This window comes from Microtus oregoni, unplaced genomic scaffold (assembly GCF_018167655.1).
Source record: "Microtus oregoni isolate MIOR12 unplaced genomic scaffold, Mior012 000005F_ref0000423, whole genome shotgun sequence".
NCBI classification, from domain to species: Eukaryota; Metazoa; Chordata; class Mammalia; order Rodentia; family Cricetidae; genus Microtus; species Microtus oregoni.
In genome coordinates this window covers 20562185-20581272 of record NW_024543064.1, presented here as the reverse complement: position 1 = coordinate 20581272, position 19088 = coordinate 20562185, and the positions used below count along the sequence as shown (strand labels likewise).

The 19088-nt window shown below is 43.9% G+C and overlaps 1 protein-coding gene across 1 annotated transcript; it reads left to right on the top strand.

The window, feature by feature from the left end:
- The first annotated feature begins 127 nt into the window (after window positions 1-127).
- Window positions 128-18978, top strand: Dnajc8 (DnaJ heat shock protein family (Hsp40) member C8). Its single transcript, XM_041651161.1, has 9 exons — window positions 128-247; window positions 2334-2435; window positions 6283-6339; window positions 9026-9092; window positions 9640-9734; window positions 11698-11769; window positions 15564-15655; window positions 16470-16545; window positions 18196-18978. Exons 1-9 carry the CDS (start codon window positions 170-172, stop codon window positions 18316-18318), a joined length of 762 nt encoding a protein of 253 aa, XP_041507095.1. The 5' UTR covers window positions 128-169; the 3' UTR covers window positions 18319-18978.
- The last annotated feature ends 110 nt before the right edge of the window (window positions 18979-19088 follow it).

Genomic DNA, 19088 nt, shown 5'->3' with positions numbered 1-19088 from the left:
ACACTGTTTCAAAAAATAAATAAATAAATAAAAACAAAATAAAATCAGGTAGGGTCTCAGGGCCCTTTAAGAGCAGTTTGGCGGCGGAGGCGGTCCGGGAAGGCGGGCTTGGAACAGTCACGTGAGGCTGCGCCTGCGCAGAACGGTCACGTGCCGGCAGGCTGGGAAAATGGCGGCTTCTGGAGAGAGCGGGGCTTCGGGCGGCGGAGGCAGCACAGAGGAGGCATTTATGACCTTCTACAGTGAGGTGAGCTCGGAGTAAGGTTGGTGGCCTCACGGAGAGCGTGCTCCTGCTCCGTCCGCAGCGGCCCGGGGCAGCGGGACGCCTCCTGGAACCGTTGGCCCGCGCCGTCCGGCCTGGGAACTACGGACCGGCCGCGGGGTGCGTGCGCTGCCGCCACTGTGGCTGCTGAGGTCCCCGGAGCGCGGCGGGGCGGCCGGGCCTGTGGACCCAGACCCGGAGAGAGACCGGCGAGCTGCTTGCGTTGCTGCAGCCGGCAGGCCGTGGAGTCTACGACCTGCGGAGGTTGGCGCCTTCCTGGCGGAGACGGAGTTGCGGCGCACCTGCTTTTATTTGTAAACAGGAGGGAGGCCTTTCCCATTCCTCTGCCGTGAGTGTGTGAGTGGCAGTTTCTGCGGTTTACCAGTGCTGAGCACTGTTCATCGTGACACGAATGCGTTATATGACAGCCCCCCAATCTTTAGCATGGCGAACCTTAAGAAGGTGCATATGTACTTGCTTCTGCGACTTTCTTCAGGAAACAGCTTGGTATCAGGACAGGTGTGGACTGGGTCTGAGCCTTGTTTCCGATTGCATCGCTAGCGCCAAGTGCATGGCAGATGTTTAGCATATAGTCAGTGAATAAATGAATGGATAAACTGAATAAAAGCACGCCGTTTGGCGTCAGAGGCCCTCATTGTGACGTTTTGCAAGGTAATCTAACTGCTGTTGCAGTCTTTCAATACACCAATTGCCATGTGCACAACAAGAGGGAGTTAATGTTACAAGAGTTTTCACGACGATTGAAGAAAGCAGCTTGCAAATGAGCCTGTCCTGGAACTCACTTGGTAGACCAGGCTGGCCTCGAACTCAAAGATCTACCTGTGACTGCCTCCCGAGTGTTGAAATTATAGGCGTGGGCTGAGGCAGTTGTCTTTTAAGTCATTGTCTTCTATTAACTCAGTTGGACCCTTCCTGCTTTAGCCTCCGAAGTGCTGGGATTAGAGCCATTATCTCCTGCTTTTATAATAGTACTCACCCCCCATAGTGTTGGCTTTTTTTCCTCTCTCACTGAGGGATTTCAATCGGTCTTGGTGGAGAACGTGGGCAGGGCAGGGCAGGGCACATCTTTTAGGCTGGAAGCAGAGAAAGAATGCCTGTACTTTGCAATAGTATTAATAGTTAATGTTGGAAATCACACCTTCTGTAGCCCTTTCTTTCTATTTGTAAGACAAGTGCTCAGAGACTGCCTCACTCACTTTGCAGTGCTGGCTGCCTGGAACTAGTGGTGATCCTCCTGCTTCAGCCTCCCAAACACGAGCATTACAGGAATGAGCCCACCACACCCAGATTTATTCTTTTGTCAAGAATCAAACCCGGGGTTTTTGTTTTTGAGACAGGGTTTCTCTGTGTAGCTTTGGAGCCTGTCCTCCAACTCCTCTCTATACCAGGCTGGCCTCAAACTTCCCAGAGATCCACCTGCCTCTGCCTCCTGAGTGGGATTAAAGGCGTGCACCACCACCTGGCATGGCTGTGTTTATTATCTGGAATCTTAGTGTATGGTTGGGAGTAAAGCTGTTAGGGTAAATTTCTCACAAGTTAGGTAATTGGCAACTGTGTTTTCTGTAAACCTTATTTTTTCCTATGTGTAAAATGGGGGTAATGATAATACTCCCAAGTAGAATTGTTAACAAAAATAATACATGTAAATTTAAAAAATCATGTGTAGGGTGTATATGTGTGCATGTATGCACATAACGGACATAGATGTGTGGCAGTCAGAGGCCAGTGTCATGTATCTTTCACCGTCCATGTTATGTTTTTGTGACAATGTCTGTTAATGAATTTGGAACTCACCAATTGGCTAGTCTGGCTGTCCAGTGAGCGCTGAGGTTACAGGTGCGTGTGCCCATGCTCAGCTTTTACGCGAATGTTGGAGATGTGAACTGCTATTGTAAAATTAATTGGGCTGCTGTGATCGTTCTTGTGTGTAGTAAAGTGTCTTATACATGGTCGATACAAATAGTTATTGTCTGGGCATATCAGTATTATGTTAAAGTATCCATCAGCTTATTATTTTTACTAATGGAACTATTGATCCTTTTACTTTCAGGTGAAACAAATAGAGAAGAGAGATTCAGTTCTTACGTCCAAAAATCAGATTGAAAGATTGACTCGTCCTGGTTCTTCTTACTTTAATCTGAATCCATTTGAGGTGAGTGGATGGTCTATGTAGCATTTAGTGGAGAACTTTTCATGTGTGCAGAGTTATGTGTGTGTGTGTTTATTATGTTGTCGTTGCAGCATCTGTGGAGAGCTTTTAATGTATGCAGAGTTAGGTTGTGTGTATGTGTATTATGTTGTCGCTGTAGCACCTAGTGGAGAACTTTTCATGTATGCAGTGTTATGTGTGTGTGTGTATTGTCACTGCAGCATCTGTGGAGAGGTTTTTATGTATGCAGACACAACATGTGTTTATTATGTTGTTGCTATAGCATCTGTGGTTGATAGCTTTCCATATATATAGACTTATGTATGTACATATATGTATATATATATATTTTTTTTTTTTGTGAGACAGTCTTATGTACTCAATGTTGATTTTGAACTCCAGATCCTCCTGTGCCAACCTCCCAAATGCAGAGATTGTAGAAATGAACCACCACACCTAGCTGTTTATTTTTGAAACAGGATCTTACTGTAGCCCACTATGGCTTGGAGATCACTTTTTTTTTAAAAAAAATATTTATTTATTTATTTATTGTGTATACAGTGTTCAGCCTCCTTGTATGCCTACAGGCCAGAAGAGGGCACCAGACCCCATTACAGGTGGTTGTGAGCCACCATGTGGTTGCTGGGAATTGAACTCAGGACCTTTGGAAGAGCAGGCAATGCTCTTAACCTCTGAGCCATCTCTCCAGCTCCCTGGAGATCACTTTATATCCCAGGTTGGCCTTAGACTCTTTGTGGTTCTTCTGCCTCAGCAACTAAGTGCTAGGATTATAGGTATAAGCCATCATACCTGGTTTGGAATCAGATTTATGTTACAGCATACACCCAAGTTACATTGTTGGGAATGAAAAAGGTGGTGAAGTGGTGGAATTTGTATGGTGGGTAGGTTGTCTATGAAGTTACTTGATTTTATTGTGAGTGGGGTTAGCAAGATAGCTTGTTAAAGAGAACGAGATAGACTTTGTCCTGGCAGATGTTCTCCAATATTCTAATATACAAGGATTTATTTTGAATATAGAGACATAGCTGGGTTTGCTAAATTTAGGATCCATGATTTAAAAAACATGTAATGCCAGGGAGCCTGTTCTCTTTGCACTTGGTAGACAGAGGCGGGAATAGCCCTACAGATTTGAGGCCAGCCTAGTCCATAGAGCAAGGCTTGGGCCCACCAGGGCATCAGTGAGATCCTGTTTCAAAACAACAACAACAAAACAAACAAAAACTTTGTTAAAACTTTCTTGTTACATGAAGATAAAAGATAACAAATATTGAGTAAGAACAGAATGAAGATCATGAGATCTTAGGTAAGCGAATGCACTTTCTGTTTTTGAACATATTTCCAGTGTGGCTCAGAGTGGCCCAGCCATCCACCTACCTCACCTTCCCGAGTGCTGGGAGCATAGTGTGCACCACCCACCATGCCAGGCTCTGAACATTTCCTATTGTCACGAATCACTGTTCTTTCGTGTGTGATTAAAAAGTCAGGTCATTCACCTCAAATTACAGCAAACTGACAGTATGTCTTCCCTCGTCTTTCCCATCAAGGGAGGTAGAGAGATTCTGGCACTGCCCTCAGTGGTGATCCTCCAAACCTCCAAATACACTGATTATTTAATAAAATTTTAAAAATTTATATGTGTCACTCGGGAGGCAGAGGCAGGCGGATCTCTGTGAGTTCGAGACCAGCCTGGTCTACAAGAGCTAGTTCCAGGACAGGCTCCAAAACCACAGAGAAACCCTGTCTCGAAAAACCAAAAAAAATTTATATGTGTGCTTTGCCTGCATGTATATATGTGTACCATGTGCATGCCTAGTGCCCATGGAATCTAGAAGAGGGGGTCAGTACTAAAGTTCCAAGTGGTTGCTAGCCACCATGTGGGTGCTGGGAATTGAACACTGCCATTTCTCTCTCTTTCTTTGATGCTGGGAATCAAACTCAAGAGGATTTTAAATATCAGTTAAACATTTTACCATTGTGCATACTAGGTATTAGGTTGGCCCATCTCTCTCTCTGTCTCTCTCTCTCTGTTTCTCTCTCTCTGTCTCTCTCTCTCTGTCTCTCTCTCTCTCTCTCTTTCCTGTTTGTTTTGAGACAGGGTTTCTCTGTATAGTTCTGGCTGGCCTTGAACTCATAGAGATTCACCTGCCTCTGCCTCTTGAGTTCTGGGATTAAAGGTGTGAGATCTGATTGTCTGGCTCTTGTTTGGAGACAGGATCTCAGATAGCCCAGGCTGCCCTTCACCTTACTTGTGTAGCTGAAGAGATCCCTGACTGTTCTGCCTTGGCATCCCAAATCCTGGGATGGAAGTCTAGTGTCTGTTGTCACACCCATGGTACCTGTGCTTTGTTTGTTTTTGTGTTTTTTTTTTCTTTAAGATTTATTTTATTTTGTTTTATTTTTTTGAGACAGACTTTCTGTGTATAACCCTGGCTGACCTGGAACTCACTCTGTAGACCAAGCTGGTCTCAAATTCACAGAGGTCTGCCTGCCTCTACCTCCCGAGTGCTGGGACTAAAGGTGTGTGCTACCATGCCTAGCTAAGATTTATTTTTATTTTGTGTTGTTACAGGCTGATCTAAATAAAGAGAGATCTGACTAAAAAAATAAAAAACGGGGGGCTGGAGAGATGGCTCGGTGGTTAAGAGCATTGGCTGCTCTTACTGAGAATCTGGGTTCAATTCCCAACACCCACATGGCAGCTAACAACTGTCTGTAACTCCAGTTCCAGGGCACCTGACACCTTCACACTAATGTACTTAAAATGAATTTAAATAAACTATTAAAAAAAAAAACGGGCTGGAGAGACAGCTCAGAGGTTAAGCGTATACACTGCTCTGGAAGAGGAAGAGTTCAGTTCCAAGCCACCTGTAACTCCAGCTCAAGGGAATCCAACATGTCTGGCCTCCACGGACACCTATACTCACACATGCAGAGATTCACATATAGACCAATACACATAATTAAAAGTAAAAATAGTGGCTGAAGAGATGGCTCAGTGGTTAAGAATGCTTGTTGTTGCTGGGCAACTGAACTCATGACCATTCTACCCAACTTTGTAAATACTGGGATTATAGGTGTGAGGCACTGTGCTGAGCCCATGTTGATATCTTTACCCTACATGGGTTCCGACACAATGTGCTAGGCAGCCTGGCTTTGGCCTTGGCCTCCTAGTCCTTTCTTGGCACTCTGTGTCAGGCTACTGTTCTGTGTGAATACCCTTCTCACCCCACGTGGGCTCTCGCACTCTGCCTAACTACTCCTTGTGTGTGGTTACTCTCTTTGTTCCAGGTGAGCTCTGAACTCTGACACTGTGTTCTGGACTATGAGATTCAGCATATATCACTTCACCTGGTTTTACTTAACAGATTTAGTTATATTGCTCAGAACAGAAGTGGGGGACAGAAGGCTTGTAGTAGGAGAGCAGGGGGATACAAACATAAATATATACACAGACACATACAAAATACATACATACATTCTCTCCTTCTTGTTTTTGTTGTTGTTTGTTTGAGACAGTGTCTCATGTAGCTCAGACTGGCACTGAATTTGTTATATAGCCAAGGATGACCTTGATTCCTGATCTTCCTTATGTGGTAGAAGTCTAGGAATAATCCTACCCCACTCCCTGGTTTTATGTTTTTTTTTTGTTTGTTTGTTTGTTTTTTTTGTTGTTGTTGTTGCTGCTGCTGTTGTTTGTTTTGAGAATGTTCTGCTTGTAACCAAGGCTGGCCCTGCACTTACCATCTCTCTGCCTCTGTCTTCCTAGGATTGAGAGGACAGATATAGGTCACCATGCTCAGCTTTACACTTTTGATCTTGGTTCTTCCAGGTTCTCCAGATAGATCCTGAAGTGACAGATGAAGAAATAAAAAAGCGGTTTCGGCAGGTACAGTGCTGCTTCTCTCGCTAGTGTGTGAGCCTTCTGTTTCTTTGGTGCTGGTGGTGGTGGGATTCATGGAGCTTAGACTTGCCTAAATTTTCCCTGGGTAACCAAGGATGGCCTTGAGCTTATGATCCTCTGCTTTTGCCTCCTGAGTTCTGGGATCGTAGGCATGTGCCTCGAACCCAGGTTTTCATATATAATAAGACAAGCACTCTACCAATTGAGCTACATCCTAGATGAGATTTTTGAGGATTTGTCAATTAAATTTTGGGCCAAAATTTAACTTGCCACCCCTTGCAAATTAAGGCTTTAGTGGCATGTATGTGCGGTCACATAGAATGTTAACTAATGTACCATGTGTAGATCTTTCTGTGGATATAGTGAATTTTCTTTTTTGTTTTTTCTTTTTCATATAATTATCTATTTATTTATTTGAATTTTTTTTTTAAAGATTTTATTTATTATGTATACAATACAGTGTGCTGCCTCCATGTATGACTGCAGGCGAGAAGAGGGCACCAGATCTCATTGTAGATGGTTGTGAGCCACCATGTGGTTGCTGGGAATTGAACTCAGGACCTCTGGAAGAACAGTCAGCGTCCTTTAACCTCTGAGCCATCTCTCCAGCCCCTATTTATTTGAATTTTTGAGACAGGGTTCTCTATAGGTTTGGAGCCTGTCCTGGAACTCGATCTGTAGACCAGGCCGGCCTCAAACTCACAGAGATCCTCCTGCTTCTGCCTCCCGAGTACTGGGATTAAAGGTGTACTTAAGTAGCTAGGAGGACATGCACATACCATTTGCATAACCCACTCAGTTACTTCATATCTTACAAATGGCTGTAAATACTCAAGAAATACTTAGCTTAGGTTTGTGAGATGGCTTTGACGCTAAAAGTACCAGCTGCTAAACCTGACCACCTAAGGTTGATCCTAGGGACCCACATGGTAGAAGGACAGACCTGACTCCAGCAAATTGTTCTCTGATGTGCATACACATACCATAGCTTGTGTTTATGTTCCCCAACCCAATAATGCAAGAAGTTTTTAAAAAAGAAATACCTGACTTAATGTAACAAGTACTTATGAAATTAGCTCTCTGGCTTCTGATTCGTGCCACTGTCTTCACTGTCTTTCTTTCTTTTCTTTTTTTTTTGGCTTTCGTAAGTTCTTTCCTTATCTCTTCATGCCTTTCACATTTGAATTGGACCTGGCCAGTGCTGACTGTAATACTCCAATTCTGCACAGCTGTCTTACTGATATCCAGGGCTTCCTCCAGGGCAGCAGGTTTCTCCACACTGCTGACTCATGGTTACCTCTGGTCTCCCAGCAAGCTAAGATGGCTTTGGTTTCTGCCTGCTCAGTCATTTCCCATTATATAACTTTATGGTTTTACTCTTCCTGAGCTCTGATCTGCTTAGTGCTCCTCCTTTTCCCCAAGGTCTGTTTTCCAATACAGTCCTTTAACAGTTGTTCCTAATATAACAAGCATTTCAGTCCTTAGACTTTTTCTGTAGCCACAGACTTTGAGTTACAATTCTGACTATTTAGATGGCCTCATAGTTAAAAGCACATGTGACTTTAGTTTTAATTTGTTCTCTTACTTAGGAGCAGTCTGCACTTGAATAAGTGCTTTGGACCTTTCTGTGTCTATTTTACCTCATTTGGTAAATGTTTCCAAATATTTAAATCAGGTACTACATACAGAAGGCTTTCAATGGATGTCTTGATACTTTGTATATACTAACCTTTGTCCATGGATGTTTGTGTGCAAATTCATTCACTTCCTTTCTTTTTCTTTGTTGCCTCTCCCTTCCCCTTACCAGTTTCTCTCTCTCTCTTTTTTTTTTTAAAGATTTATTATTTATTTATTATGTATACAACATTCTGCCTCCATGTATACCTGAAGGCCAGAGGAGGGCGCCAGATCTCATTACAGATGGTTGTGAGCCACCATGTGGTTGCTGGGAATTGAACTCAGGACCTCTGAAAGAGCAGCCAGTGCTCTTAACCACTGAGCCATCTCTCCCGCCCCCCAGTTTGTCTTTTCCATTTACTTTTTCCTGTCATCTCTGCCCTCTTCTCCTTTTTCTCTCTCCTCTTATTTTTCTCCTGTCTTCCTACCTATTCCACAGGGTCTCACTTTTAGCCCAGGCTAGCCCTGAACTCCTAATTCTCCTCAGTGTTGAGATTTCAAGAACGGTACCCCTATATTCTGCTTATGCTAATTACTTGCATTGTTCGTTTTGTCCAAACGATGTAGGTACTTTGATTTTTCCAGTGATAGAGCAGGAAGCCAAAGTAAAGAGTTGAAGTGAAGCAACTTGAGAGTTGCTCAAGGTTTGAGAGCTAGCAAGTGATTGAAGTTAGAATCGCGTGTCAGGACTGTGATGCTGGTGCTTCGGGGATTAGCATTAGATTTTTGTGTTCCTACACTTTTTTTTTTTTTTTTTTTTTTTTTTTTTTTTTGGTGTTTTAAGACAGGGTTTCTCTGTAGCTTTGGAGCCTGTCCTGGAACTAGCTCTTGTAGACTGGGCTGGCCTCGAACTCACAGAGATCCACCTGCCTCTGCCTCCCTGTGGGGGTTTTCTAATAAGAAGTTCATGTTTTGCTTATTATTTACTGGTGCATGTGAAGAGTTCAAGTCACTTCAATGAACTGTTGGTGAGTCTGACTTTTCTCTCTTGTAGTTGTCTATATTGGTGCATCCTGATAAAAATCAAGATGATGCTGACAGAGCACAGAAGGCTTTTGAAGGTATTTGTAAATTTACCTGCTTTTGAGTAATATATTGTCAATGCTAAGGAGTAACTAGTTGTGGAAAAGCTGTGGATTTCAGTAAAGCAGCCATTTAAGCAGAATGTTTGAAGAAGTAATCCTTGGGGGCTGGGCGTGTAGCTCAGTGCTTGCCTAGCATGCTTGAGGCCCTGGGTTCAATCCCCAGCACTGAAAAGAAACTGCACCTTAACTTTGCTTAGTTGAAACTTACATGTCTGCGAGTATACTTTTACTGCATAGGATCTTTTTTTCTCTGAACATAAGTAAAGTGGGAAATCCTTTGTCAATGTGTTATATTTAGACGTGGTATGTTTAGCCTTGAGTGTGTATTTAATATTTTTTCCTAAGACTTTTAAGGTCATTGCTATGGTTGTATGCTTTTTAAAAAATGAGTTTAACAATGGTAAATAATGTAAAAAAGTAGGGAATGTTTTTAGACAGTGCAAGTCCATTTACACTGCCTGAGTATAGCTCAGACTTTGAGAGGGTATTTGCAGAAACAGTTAACTTCAATGTTTTGCATTAGCTGTGGACAAAGCTTACAAGTTGCTACTGGATCAGGAACAAAAGAAGAGGGCCCTGGATGTAATTCAGGCAGGAAAAGAATACGTGGAACACACTGTAAGTATTTCTAGTGCTGCTGTGTTTACAGGAAGTAACAGCAAGCTGTGGGCACCGTGTAGAAGGGTATATGCAACTAGCAGTACTGACCAGGTAGCTAGTGACGACTTTAATTCTCACGAATAGCGCCAAAAGTAGCATTCTTTCCTGAGAGAAGAGTCAGGGTGAGGAGTGGCTAGGACACTGCCACACCCACTGGCACTATCAGTCTGATGTTGTGTAGATGGCCACTTTGGAATCCCATGTTGCCTTGCTCCCGCAGTGAGAGTGGAGAAGCAGCAGGGCTGTGGCAGTGCTGACTCCCTGGGTTTCCTTTAGTTGCTATGAAAGGTTTGGAAGCGAGAGGCTGTCCAGGAGCTCTGAGTGGGTTTTAAAGCAGGAGGCGGCACATGTTCAGTTAATAACAAAACTCGGAAGACTCTTTTGAAATAAACTAAGTTAAAGTTTTGTATGTTTTAAATGGAGTCTTGATGGGGGTACAGAGTAGCCTTAAACTTTAAAACAGACTGGACTGGCCTTAAATTCTTACTCTTCTGCCTGACCTTCTGAGCCATGGGATTATGGGTTGTATGCCATTGCATCCGATGGAAAGACTTTTTTCTTCTTCCTTTTTTGGTTGGGCTATTTTATTTTGAAAGAGTTCTATGCAATCCAGGCTGACTTTGAATTAGCTGACCTGAGGCTGACCTTAAATTCTTTTTAAATCTTCTAGATACATTTCTTTTATGTTTATGGGTGTTTTGTCTACATGTATGTGTGTACACCATGGGTATGCCTGGTGCTCAGGGGGATCAGAAGAAGGTGTCAGATCCTCTGGAACTATAGTTACGAATGGTTGTGAGCCTCTGGGTGAGTGCTGGGAACTGAACTTTGATCTTTGTAGGAGCAGTAAATATTCTTACCTGCCGAGCCCTGTCTCCAGCCCCTGGCCCTGCACTTTTTGACCCTTCTCTATATCCAGTTGCTAGGATTACAAGCATGCACCATGCCCAACTAGAAAGCTCCTCTTTCTTTTTTTTTCCTCCATGGAGCAAGAATCTCAAGACCTTTTACAAGAGTGATTTCAATGGTGAGTGAGTCAGGAGTCCGTCTTTGTTTTGAAGAGTTTTGAGATTTGAAATGGAACTTTACAGGCAATACTAATAAAGATGAACCCATTTTAGATGAAGATGGTGAGGAGAAAAGTCAGGAAAGGGAAGGTGTGTGACTGGGTCCTGCTGGTGCGTTGCACATGGCACTTGTAGAGTCAGCCCTGTCAGAGGTTAGGAGAGTGCACACCAGTGCCTTCAAGTCGGAATTGTCCTTAGAAGTCCTGACCACACGGTGGCAGTAAAGCTTTTCTGAACCCGGTAGGCACTTGGCTGTGTGATATTCTCATAGGTCACTTACGGAGTAGTGACAGTCTCTTGTAAATTTTATTATTGTTGTTGTTATTATTATTATTATTACTATGTTCGGTAGTGGCCAAAGTGATGCATGTATCCAGTAGTGTGATGTGAAAATTATGGTTTCTGGAGTTTCATAGTGGAAACGATCAAGAATGTACTTTCAGAAATCCCTTTCATGCTTACAATACCATACATTTCCTAGGTCCTCCTAAAGCTTGGCAAATGTGCCTTCTTTGCTGTAACTATGTGACCATAAGCACCATGTCTAAGGCTGTTGGCCTTTATGAGTTAGGGGCAACATCTCTGCTGGTTGTCTCTCAATAGTGCTGGCTGTGGGTACAAGCTAGAGTGGACTTAGATGAAGTTAGAGGAAGGACCCACAATTCCTAGTCTTCTTAGTTGCTTTATAGTGTTTTCTATTAAAATGTATTGTTGCTGTTATAATTGGCAGTGCAGGTGGAGGCTCTTTTGCCTTCATCTTATTATCCTGTGCCTATGGAAAAGTGCACATATGTACAGCTCAGTGGCTATGAAAGTGTGAGTGCTCATTGCTGACGGGAAAAAATTCTTTTTAGGTTAAAGAGCGAAAAAAACAACTCAAGAAGGAAGGAAAGCCTACAAATGTAGAGGAAGATGATCCTGAACTGGTGAGTTATTGGGAAACAACTTTCATGTGTGATCGGTGGGTTGAAGAGCAAGGCCTCACTTAAAGCGAGTAAGTGGACATTCATTTATCCCCACTCATCCTGTGTGTAGGTGTGTTTGTCTTGTGTCTGTGTTACATGCATAGTGTGTGTACATGTGTGTACACGTGTGTAGAAGCCAGAGGAGGTATCTGCTCTAGCAATGTCCATTTATTCTCTTTAGTCAGAGTCTTTCACTGACAAGCTGGAGCTAGGCTGGTGGTGGCCAGCAAGCCCCACTGAGTGTGCTGTCTCTACCCCTAAGCTTTGGATTACAGGCATATTTAACTTTTTTTTTTTTTAAACATTTATTTACTTTATTATGTACACAATATTCTGTCTGTGTGTATACCTGCAGGCCAGAAGAGGGCACCAGACCCCATTACAGATGGTTGTGAGCCACCATGTGGTTGCTGGGAATTGAACTCAGGACCTTTGGAAGAGCAGTAAGTGCTCTTAACCGCTGAGCCATCTCTCCAGCCCCATATTTAACTTTTTATAATAAGAGTGCTGGAGATTTTAGCTCGGGTCCTCATGCTTGTACTCTTACCCACCGACCCATCTCCACCAGCTTTCTAAATGTAGAACTACTGCCTGTCCTTCCTTCCTTCCTTCCTTCCTTCCTTCCTTCCTTCCTTCCTTCCTTACTTCTTGGGGTGGGGAGGGTTCCCTAGCTGTCCTGAAACTCACTCTGTAGACCAGACTGGCTTCGAACTCACAGAGATCTGCCTGCCTCTGCTTCCCAAGTGCTGGGATTAAAGGTGTGCACCACCACTGCCTATCATATGTGCATCTAATGGAGTTTGTGCTTGATTATTTTAGAAGCCACATGTGCAAAGTACTATGTTTAATTATAGTTTTTAATTTCTTTTGAGATACATAGGCACCCTAGTACGTGTTTAGGAATCTAGGGCTTTAGAGCTGCTCGGCTGCTCAGAGCACTTGTTGGACAGGCATGGTGCTGCCTGTAATCTAGAGCTCTAGAGGCATGCTAAGGGCTGGAGAGATGGCTTAGTGGTTAAGAGCACTGCCTGCTCTTCCAAAGGTTCTGAGTGCAATTCCCAGCAACCATTTGGTGTACAGCAACCATCTGTAATGAGGTCTGATGCCCTCTTGAGGAAGAGTTGTTCTCATCAACTTAGGACAGGAAAGCCTATATGGACAGGTTCAACAGAACCAACATTTACAGGCTGCCATGCATATAGACTAGCAGGAAGTGGTGAGCTCCAGGTTCAGGAGAGACTGCTCATTAGAGTGGAGAGCGACTGCGGCAGACACCTGAGGTCAGCTTTAGGCTCCACGTGCACCACACACACAAAGATAGTGAAGTATTTATTAGACGTCCCTTTGCTCAGTTGTTATTCTTATTCAAGTTTGTCAGCATTATTTTTACTGAGCAGCTCCTAGCAGCCATAGTATTAAAGAGAAGTTTTGGACCTCCTTCATTTCTCTTCTTCTCCTGTATTGTTTTTCGCTCAGTGCCTCTGATTTTAGTACATGATCCTATTACATATTCATGATGGATTATTATTCTGTACTTTGATGTATAACTCAAAATTTCTGTTTGGGAAGAAAACATTCTAAACACGAGTTTCTGAAAAACTCATGGCTGGTTGGGGCTACAGAGGTGGCTCACTGGTGAAGAGCATGTATTGCTCAGGCAGAGGACCTGAGTTTGGTTCCCAGCACCTATATGGTGCCTCACAACTGCCTGTAACTCTAGCTCCAAGTGACGACATCCTCTTTTGGATTTGATGGACACCTGCATTCACATGTGTACAAACCTATATGCAACCACACACATACACATTTTTAAAAATAAATCTTTAAAAAAGCTAGACAGTGTTGACGCCCACCTTTAATCGCAGCACTTGGGAGGCAGAGACAGGTGGATCTCTGTGAGTTTGGGGCCAGCCTAGTCTACAGAGAGAGTTCCAATTCCAAGGGATCCAATGCCTTCTTCTGACCTCTGGGCAGTGCACACACACACACGATGCACACACATATTCATGCATATAAAATAAATACATTTAAAAAAGAGTGAGAGGAGGTGCCTAGTCTCACTGTAACTTGATAGACCATGGCTGGCTGATCGGTATCTGAAGAGAAACAGTGGAGGAGGCGTGGATGGAGGAGGAGTGTGTGAGGGAGGAACTGGAAAGAGAGGAGGGAGGGAAAACTTTGGTTGGATATAAAAACAAAACAAAAAAGAATGAAACTGTCCTGAGTTTGGTGTGCTGGCACATGCCTGTAATCCCAGCAGCTGGGAGACTGAGGGAGAGGATTGCATTGAGTTAGAAGCCAGCTTGTGCCACATAGTTAGACCCTGTCTCCAGAACACCCTACAACTGTGTAGTAGGATCTGGTCACTTAGCTTTACTTGGCTGGCTTTCTTTCTTTCTTTCTTTCTTTCTTTCTTTCTTTCTTTCTTACCATATTTGTTTTTATTTTATGTGCGTTGGTGTTTTGCCTGCATGTTTGTCTGTGTGAGGGTGTCGGATCTTGGAGTTACAGAGAGTTGTGGGCTGGGTGTTCCGGGTCCTCTGGAAGAATAACCAGTGCTCTTAGCTGCTGAGCCATCTCTCTCACCCATTTACTTTTCTTTAATTTTATAAAGTCTAATAGTAACCTCTGCTGTAACAATAGCTAACATAACTGAAAGGCTCTAGGTAGCCCATGGGTTTGACTTGGTAGCAGAGGTTTTACTTCATTGCTTGGGTTTTGTCTTCTGTAAAAACCAATAGGGCTCTTTGCCTTTGTTTCTTCTTTTTTTTTTTTTAAAGATTTATTCATTTATTTTAGATGAATTAGTGTTTTACCACTATGTATGTTTGTGTGAGGGTATCAGATCCCCTGGAACTGGAGTCACAGGAAGTTGTGAACTGCCATATGGGTGCTGGCAATTGAACCCAAGTCCTCTGGAAGCGCATCTGGTGCGCCTAAGCAATGAGCTCTCTCTCCAGTTCCACCTTTATATTTTCTATGTAATGCTGTGTTTTTTCCCATTAGTATGTCTTAGAGTGTAAGGTGAACTGGTTACAGAGACACAAAATGTCTTGCTCAAGGTAGAACATATTCTCTCCGTGTAGTAGTCCTGGGTAGGGGGTGGTGGCTGCTGGTGTAGAAGCCCTGCACCATGTGTCCTTCAAGGTCTTGGCTCTTCTATGGCTCTGGTAACTAGGATGTGTCCCCCGTCTTCCTGACCAGGTGTCTCATATCATGTGCCAGACAACAGAATAAAGGAAGAAAAAGGAGTATGCCACTCCTTCTAAAAACATCCTAGACATTGTGTATGAATACATTGACTGAACTCTGACTCACATGGCCAAACCTAGCTATAAGGAAGTCTGGGGATTATGGACTTTTATGTTTAGTTCCTTCAAACAGGTTTGCAGTTGTGAGTGGAACCAGCTATGTAAGAGTCAGCTTGGTTCATACCACAAAATCAAAATTACAAGATATTTGTGGAAAGGAGAGTAGAAGTTAATCCTGGGGAATTTTTGCAGAAGAGCGCCTGCAGAATCTCAGTGGCCTAAGTACTTACGTACATTCTCCCAGAACCAGGTTTCTAGTCTGCTTAGTAAGAAAGAAAGGTCTCCTAGGCAGTGGCATTTCTCCCTGAAGAGACAGTGTAATGGCGTCTCCCTGCAGGCATTGCACTGCCCAGTTGTGATCTTTAGGGCTGTCGTGATCACTTAATTTCAGCCTTGATATGAAATGTTTATTTTTATTTTCTTTTGTCCTTAATTTTCTTGCAGTTCAAACAGGCAGTCTACAAACAGACCATGAAACTGTTTGCTGAGCTGGAAATTAAGAGGAAAGAGAGAGAAGCCAAAGAAATGCATGAAAGGTACACATCCCTGTATTCATCTTAGCCTCATTTAAATGCACAGGTTAGCTAATGCAGGCCTCTGGGGATTTTCCTAATGAATTGGTAGTGCCTCATTTATGAGAAACTGGAGAGGCCGGTGGACAGCCCAGTGGTGGGGCTCCTCCCTAGCACACGCGAGACAGGCTGGCTGAGCCAGTCAACGGTAAGACACGGCAGACTTTTGGGAAATACTAGCTACACTTGTCCCGTAGGGAGTTCCTTTCTATTGAGGAGTGCAGTGTGTTCTCTTCCTTTCTGGAATGCAGTAAAATTTTTGAGACCAGCATCTTTTCTGGGCCTTGTAGCTGCAGCTGTGATGCCTAGGTAGGATTGTAACGGAATAGCTTTAACACGCTACTGTTCTCAAGTATGATTTCCTCTAGTCAGAAAGGTTGAGGTTGTCAGTTGTGGTGGCACACACTCCTAATCCCAGCACTTGGGAGGTGGAGGCAGAAGAAAAAGCAGTTGAAGACTATTTTTGGCTGAGTAGCAAGTCTAAGGCTAGTTTGAATTACATGACACCTTGACTCAGAAAAGACAAAAGGATATATTAAGGTCAATTTGTCCTCTGTATTTTGTGTTGTTGACTAGAGTAATTATATTTTGCCAGTTGAGTTTGTAGGAAATGTTATTTTAGGTTGAGTTTTGTCATCTGCATGATGAGGCATTTTTAGGATGAAGGTTTGGCATTTGCTGGCTCAGGATCTGTGTGTGCTCCTGTGTAGCTGTGCCTTAGCTCATGTGGTAACACGTTGTGAGCATTGGGTAAAGACTGCTCTGCTGTCTCTCCTAGGAAACGGCAAAGAGAAGAGGAGATTGAAGCGCAAGAAAAAGCCAAGCGAGAAAGGGAATGGCAGAAAAACTTTGAGGTGAGTAGTTGAGATGGGTCATTCCAGAATAAGGAAGCTTGGTTCCTGGGTGCTCCAGGACTGCCTGAGGCAGACAGGGAACCGGGATGTGTGGGCAAGAGTAGGTACTGGGGAAGCAGGGTCTGGGCTGCCTGGCCTTCATGACTCTTTCCCTGACAAGGGCACCAACAGACACAGCTACCAAGTGAGCCCAAGAAGAATGAGTTCAGAGGTAATATGAAGTAGTACCCTACTTAGAGGACAAAGATTTGTGGAAATAACTTCTTTTGGGGAGCAGGGAGTTGAGGTTGAGACAAGTTTTCAAACAGTCAGTCTACTCACTATGTAGCTGATAATGACCTTGCATTCCTGATCATCCTGCTTCAGCTTCCCAGATACTGGAATTAAGGTGTACACTCCCTGAAACTACTGGAAACAGGTTCTTGTGACCCAATTATTCATTTTGCAGAGAGACTTCTGGCATTTTGCTTTGGGTTTTTGAGACAGTCTTACTTTGTAGCCCCAGCTATCTTGGAACTCACTATGTAGCCCTAGTCCAGCCTTGAACTCTTGATGATCCTCTTACCTCCGCCACCTAAGTGCTGGGATCGCAGGTATGTGCACTACACCAGCCTACTTTGTAGCTTTTGAACTGTGTTCATTGCTCTTCTAGTGCCCCACACAGTTCTGGGTTGCATTTGGTCTATCTTTTATAGGATTTAGGATTCAGGGTAGAGCTTGCTTAACCATAATATTTGACTTCGTTTCTGTCCAGCTTTATGAAAAGGGAAAATGAGTAGCCAATTTGATAATAAATAGAGATCTTTGTGGCCGGTGATTACCTGGCTTAGAGACATCTTGTTGAAGTTATGGGGGTTGGGGGGCAACAGCAACATGGTGAAGAAAGAGTGGCTATACTTTGAGCTAGCTGCATGGTTGAGAAAGCTAGTTAACTTCTCATCATTGTGCAGTCCTCTTTAATGCATGCTGTAGTCAACTGTTTGTAAGGGTCAGAAGAAACAAGCTAGGGGCCAGGCATGATGGGGCATGTCTTTAGTCCTAGCACTCTAGTGGAGGCGGGCAAATCTCTGAAGTTTAAGGCCAGCTTGGTCTACATGGTGAGCGAGCTCCAGGCTAGCCACCTGAAATGCTATCTAAAACACACACACACACATACACTCACACACACTCACACATGTGCATGCATGCACCAAGTGGTGGTGGCTCAGCACTCGGGAGCCAAAGGCAGGAGATCTCACAGTTTGAGGCCAGCCTGTTCTACAGAGTGAGTTCCAGGACAGCTAGGACTGTTACACAGAGAAACCCTGTCTTTAAAAACCAAACAAAGTAATAAGCCAGCTCTGGGAGTGTGTAGCTCAGCAGTGGAAACAGAAGGAATTTGTTTGGAACGCCCGCCACGAGGCCCCAAATAAATAGAGTTATGATAATATCATGACATCACCCATTGTGTCCTCTTTGGAGAGGGTGTTGTGAAGTTTTCCCGGGTCTCTAGAGATAGGAGAGGCTCTGATCTGCTCTCCTCTTGGATTGTTGCAGTGGGCTGATTAGGACTGGGCCACGGGAGAGCAGTTGGCGGCAGGACAGGCTCAGCCCCTTCTTTGCTCATTAGTGACCTCACCTTGGATTGATTTCCTTTCTGTTTTCTTTCAGGAAAGCCGGGATGGTCGAGTGGACAGTTGGCGAAATTTCCAGGCAAATACAAAGGGAAAGAAGGAGAAAAAGAATCGGACCTTCCTTCGGCCACCAAAAGTAAAGATGGAACAGCGAGAGTGACCAGCAGGGCCATAGCCACAGCTTCCCTGGCTGCCTCCATCTGCTTCAAGGACTCATTCTCCACTTCCACCCCAACATAGAGTAGTGTTTGCTTTTTAGTCTATTTTGTTTTCAATACAATTTAATATCAATCAGAGTAATTTGTACATTGAGATGAGGGGCTTGGTCTAACCTTCCCCGTCCTTACCCACGGAACCACCAGGATCGGAAGGTGTCACTGACTCTGCTGCCTTCTTTTCCCACGGCCTGTAACTTAATGTTTTGTATCTCACTGAGTTGTGTGGCTCGAAGGTCAGGCAGGTATAGTTTGTGGAAATCCTCCAATTAAACGTCTTGCATACAGTGGTGTTGCTTCGACTCCAGAACAGCCTGGGCCACTATGGGAAGCCCCTTTGCTTGTTTCTGGGTGTGCCAGCCTTGAAGACTCAGATCCAATAGGAAAGGCATTGTGGATTCTTGATGCCCCGATGCCTTGTGGCGTTTGGCACAAGTCCTGTTTGGCTGACCACTAATCAGCCAGAGTCATGTGAGGCTCCCAGCCACTTAAACCTGTTCACTTTCCAAAGAATTAGCATCCTCCAGCCAGTCCTACTTGTCCTCACTTGTCTGCATTCGTTAGTGGTAATATTCTTTTAACGTATAATAAATTTTTATACCCAAGCCTTTGCTGTTCTTATCCTCAGGTGGAACTCCAAGGGCAGGCAGGTCCATTATCTTGCATGGCCCATTCCTGAAAGTTCCTTGGTTGGACACACATAGCTCCTACACTA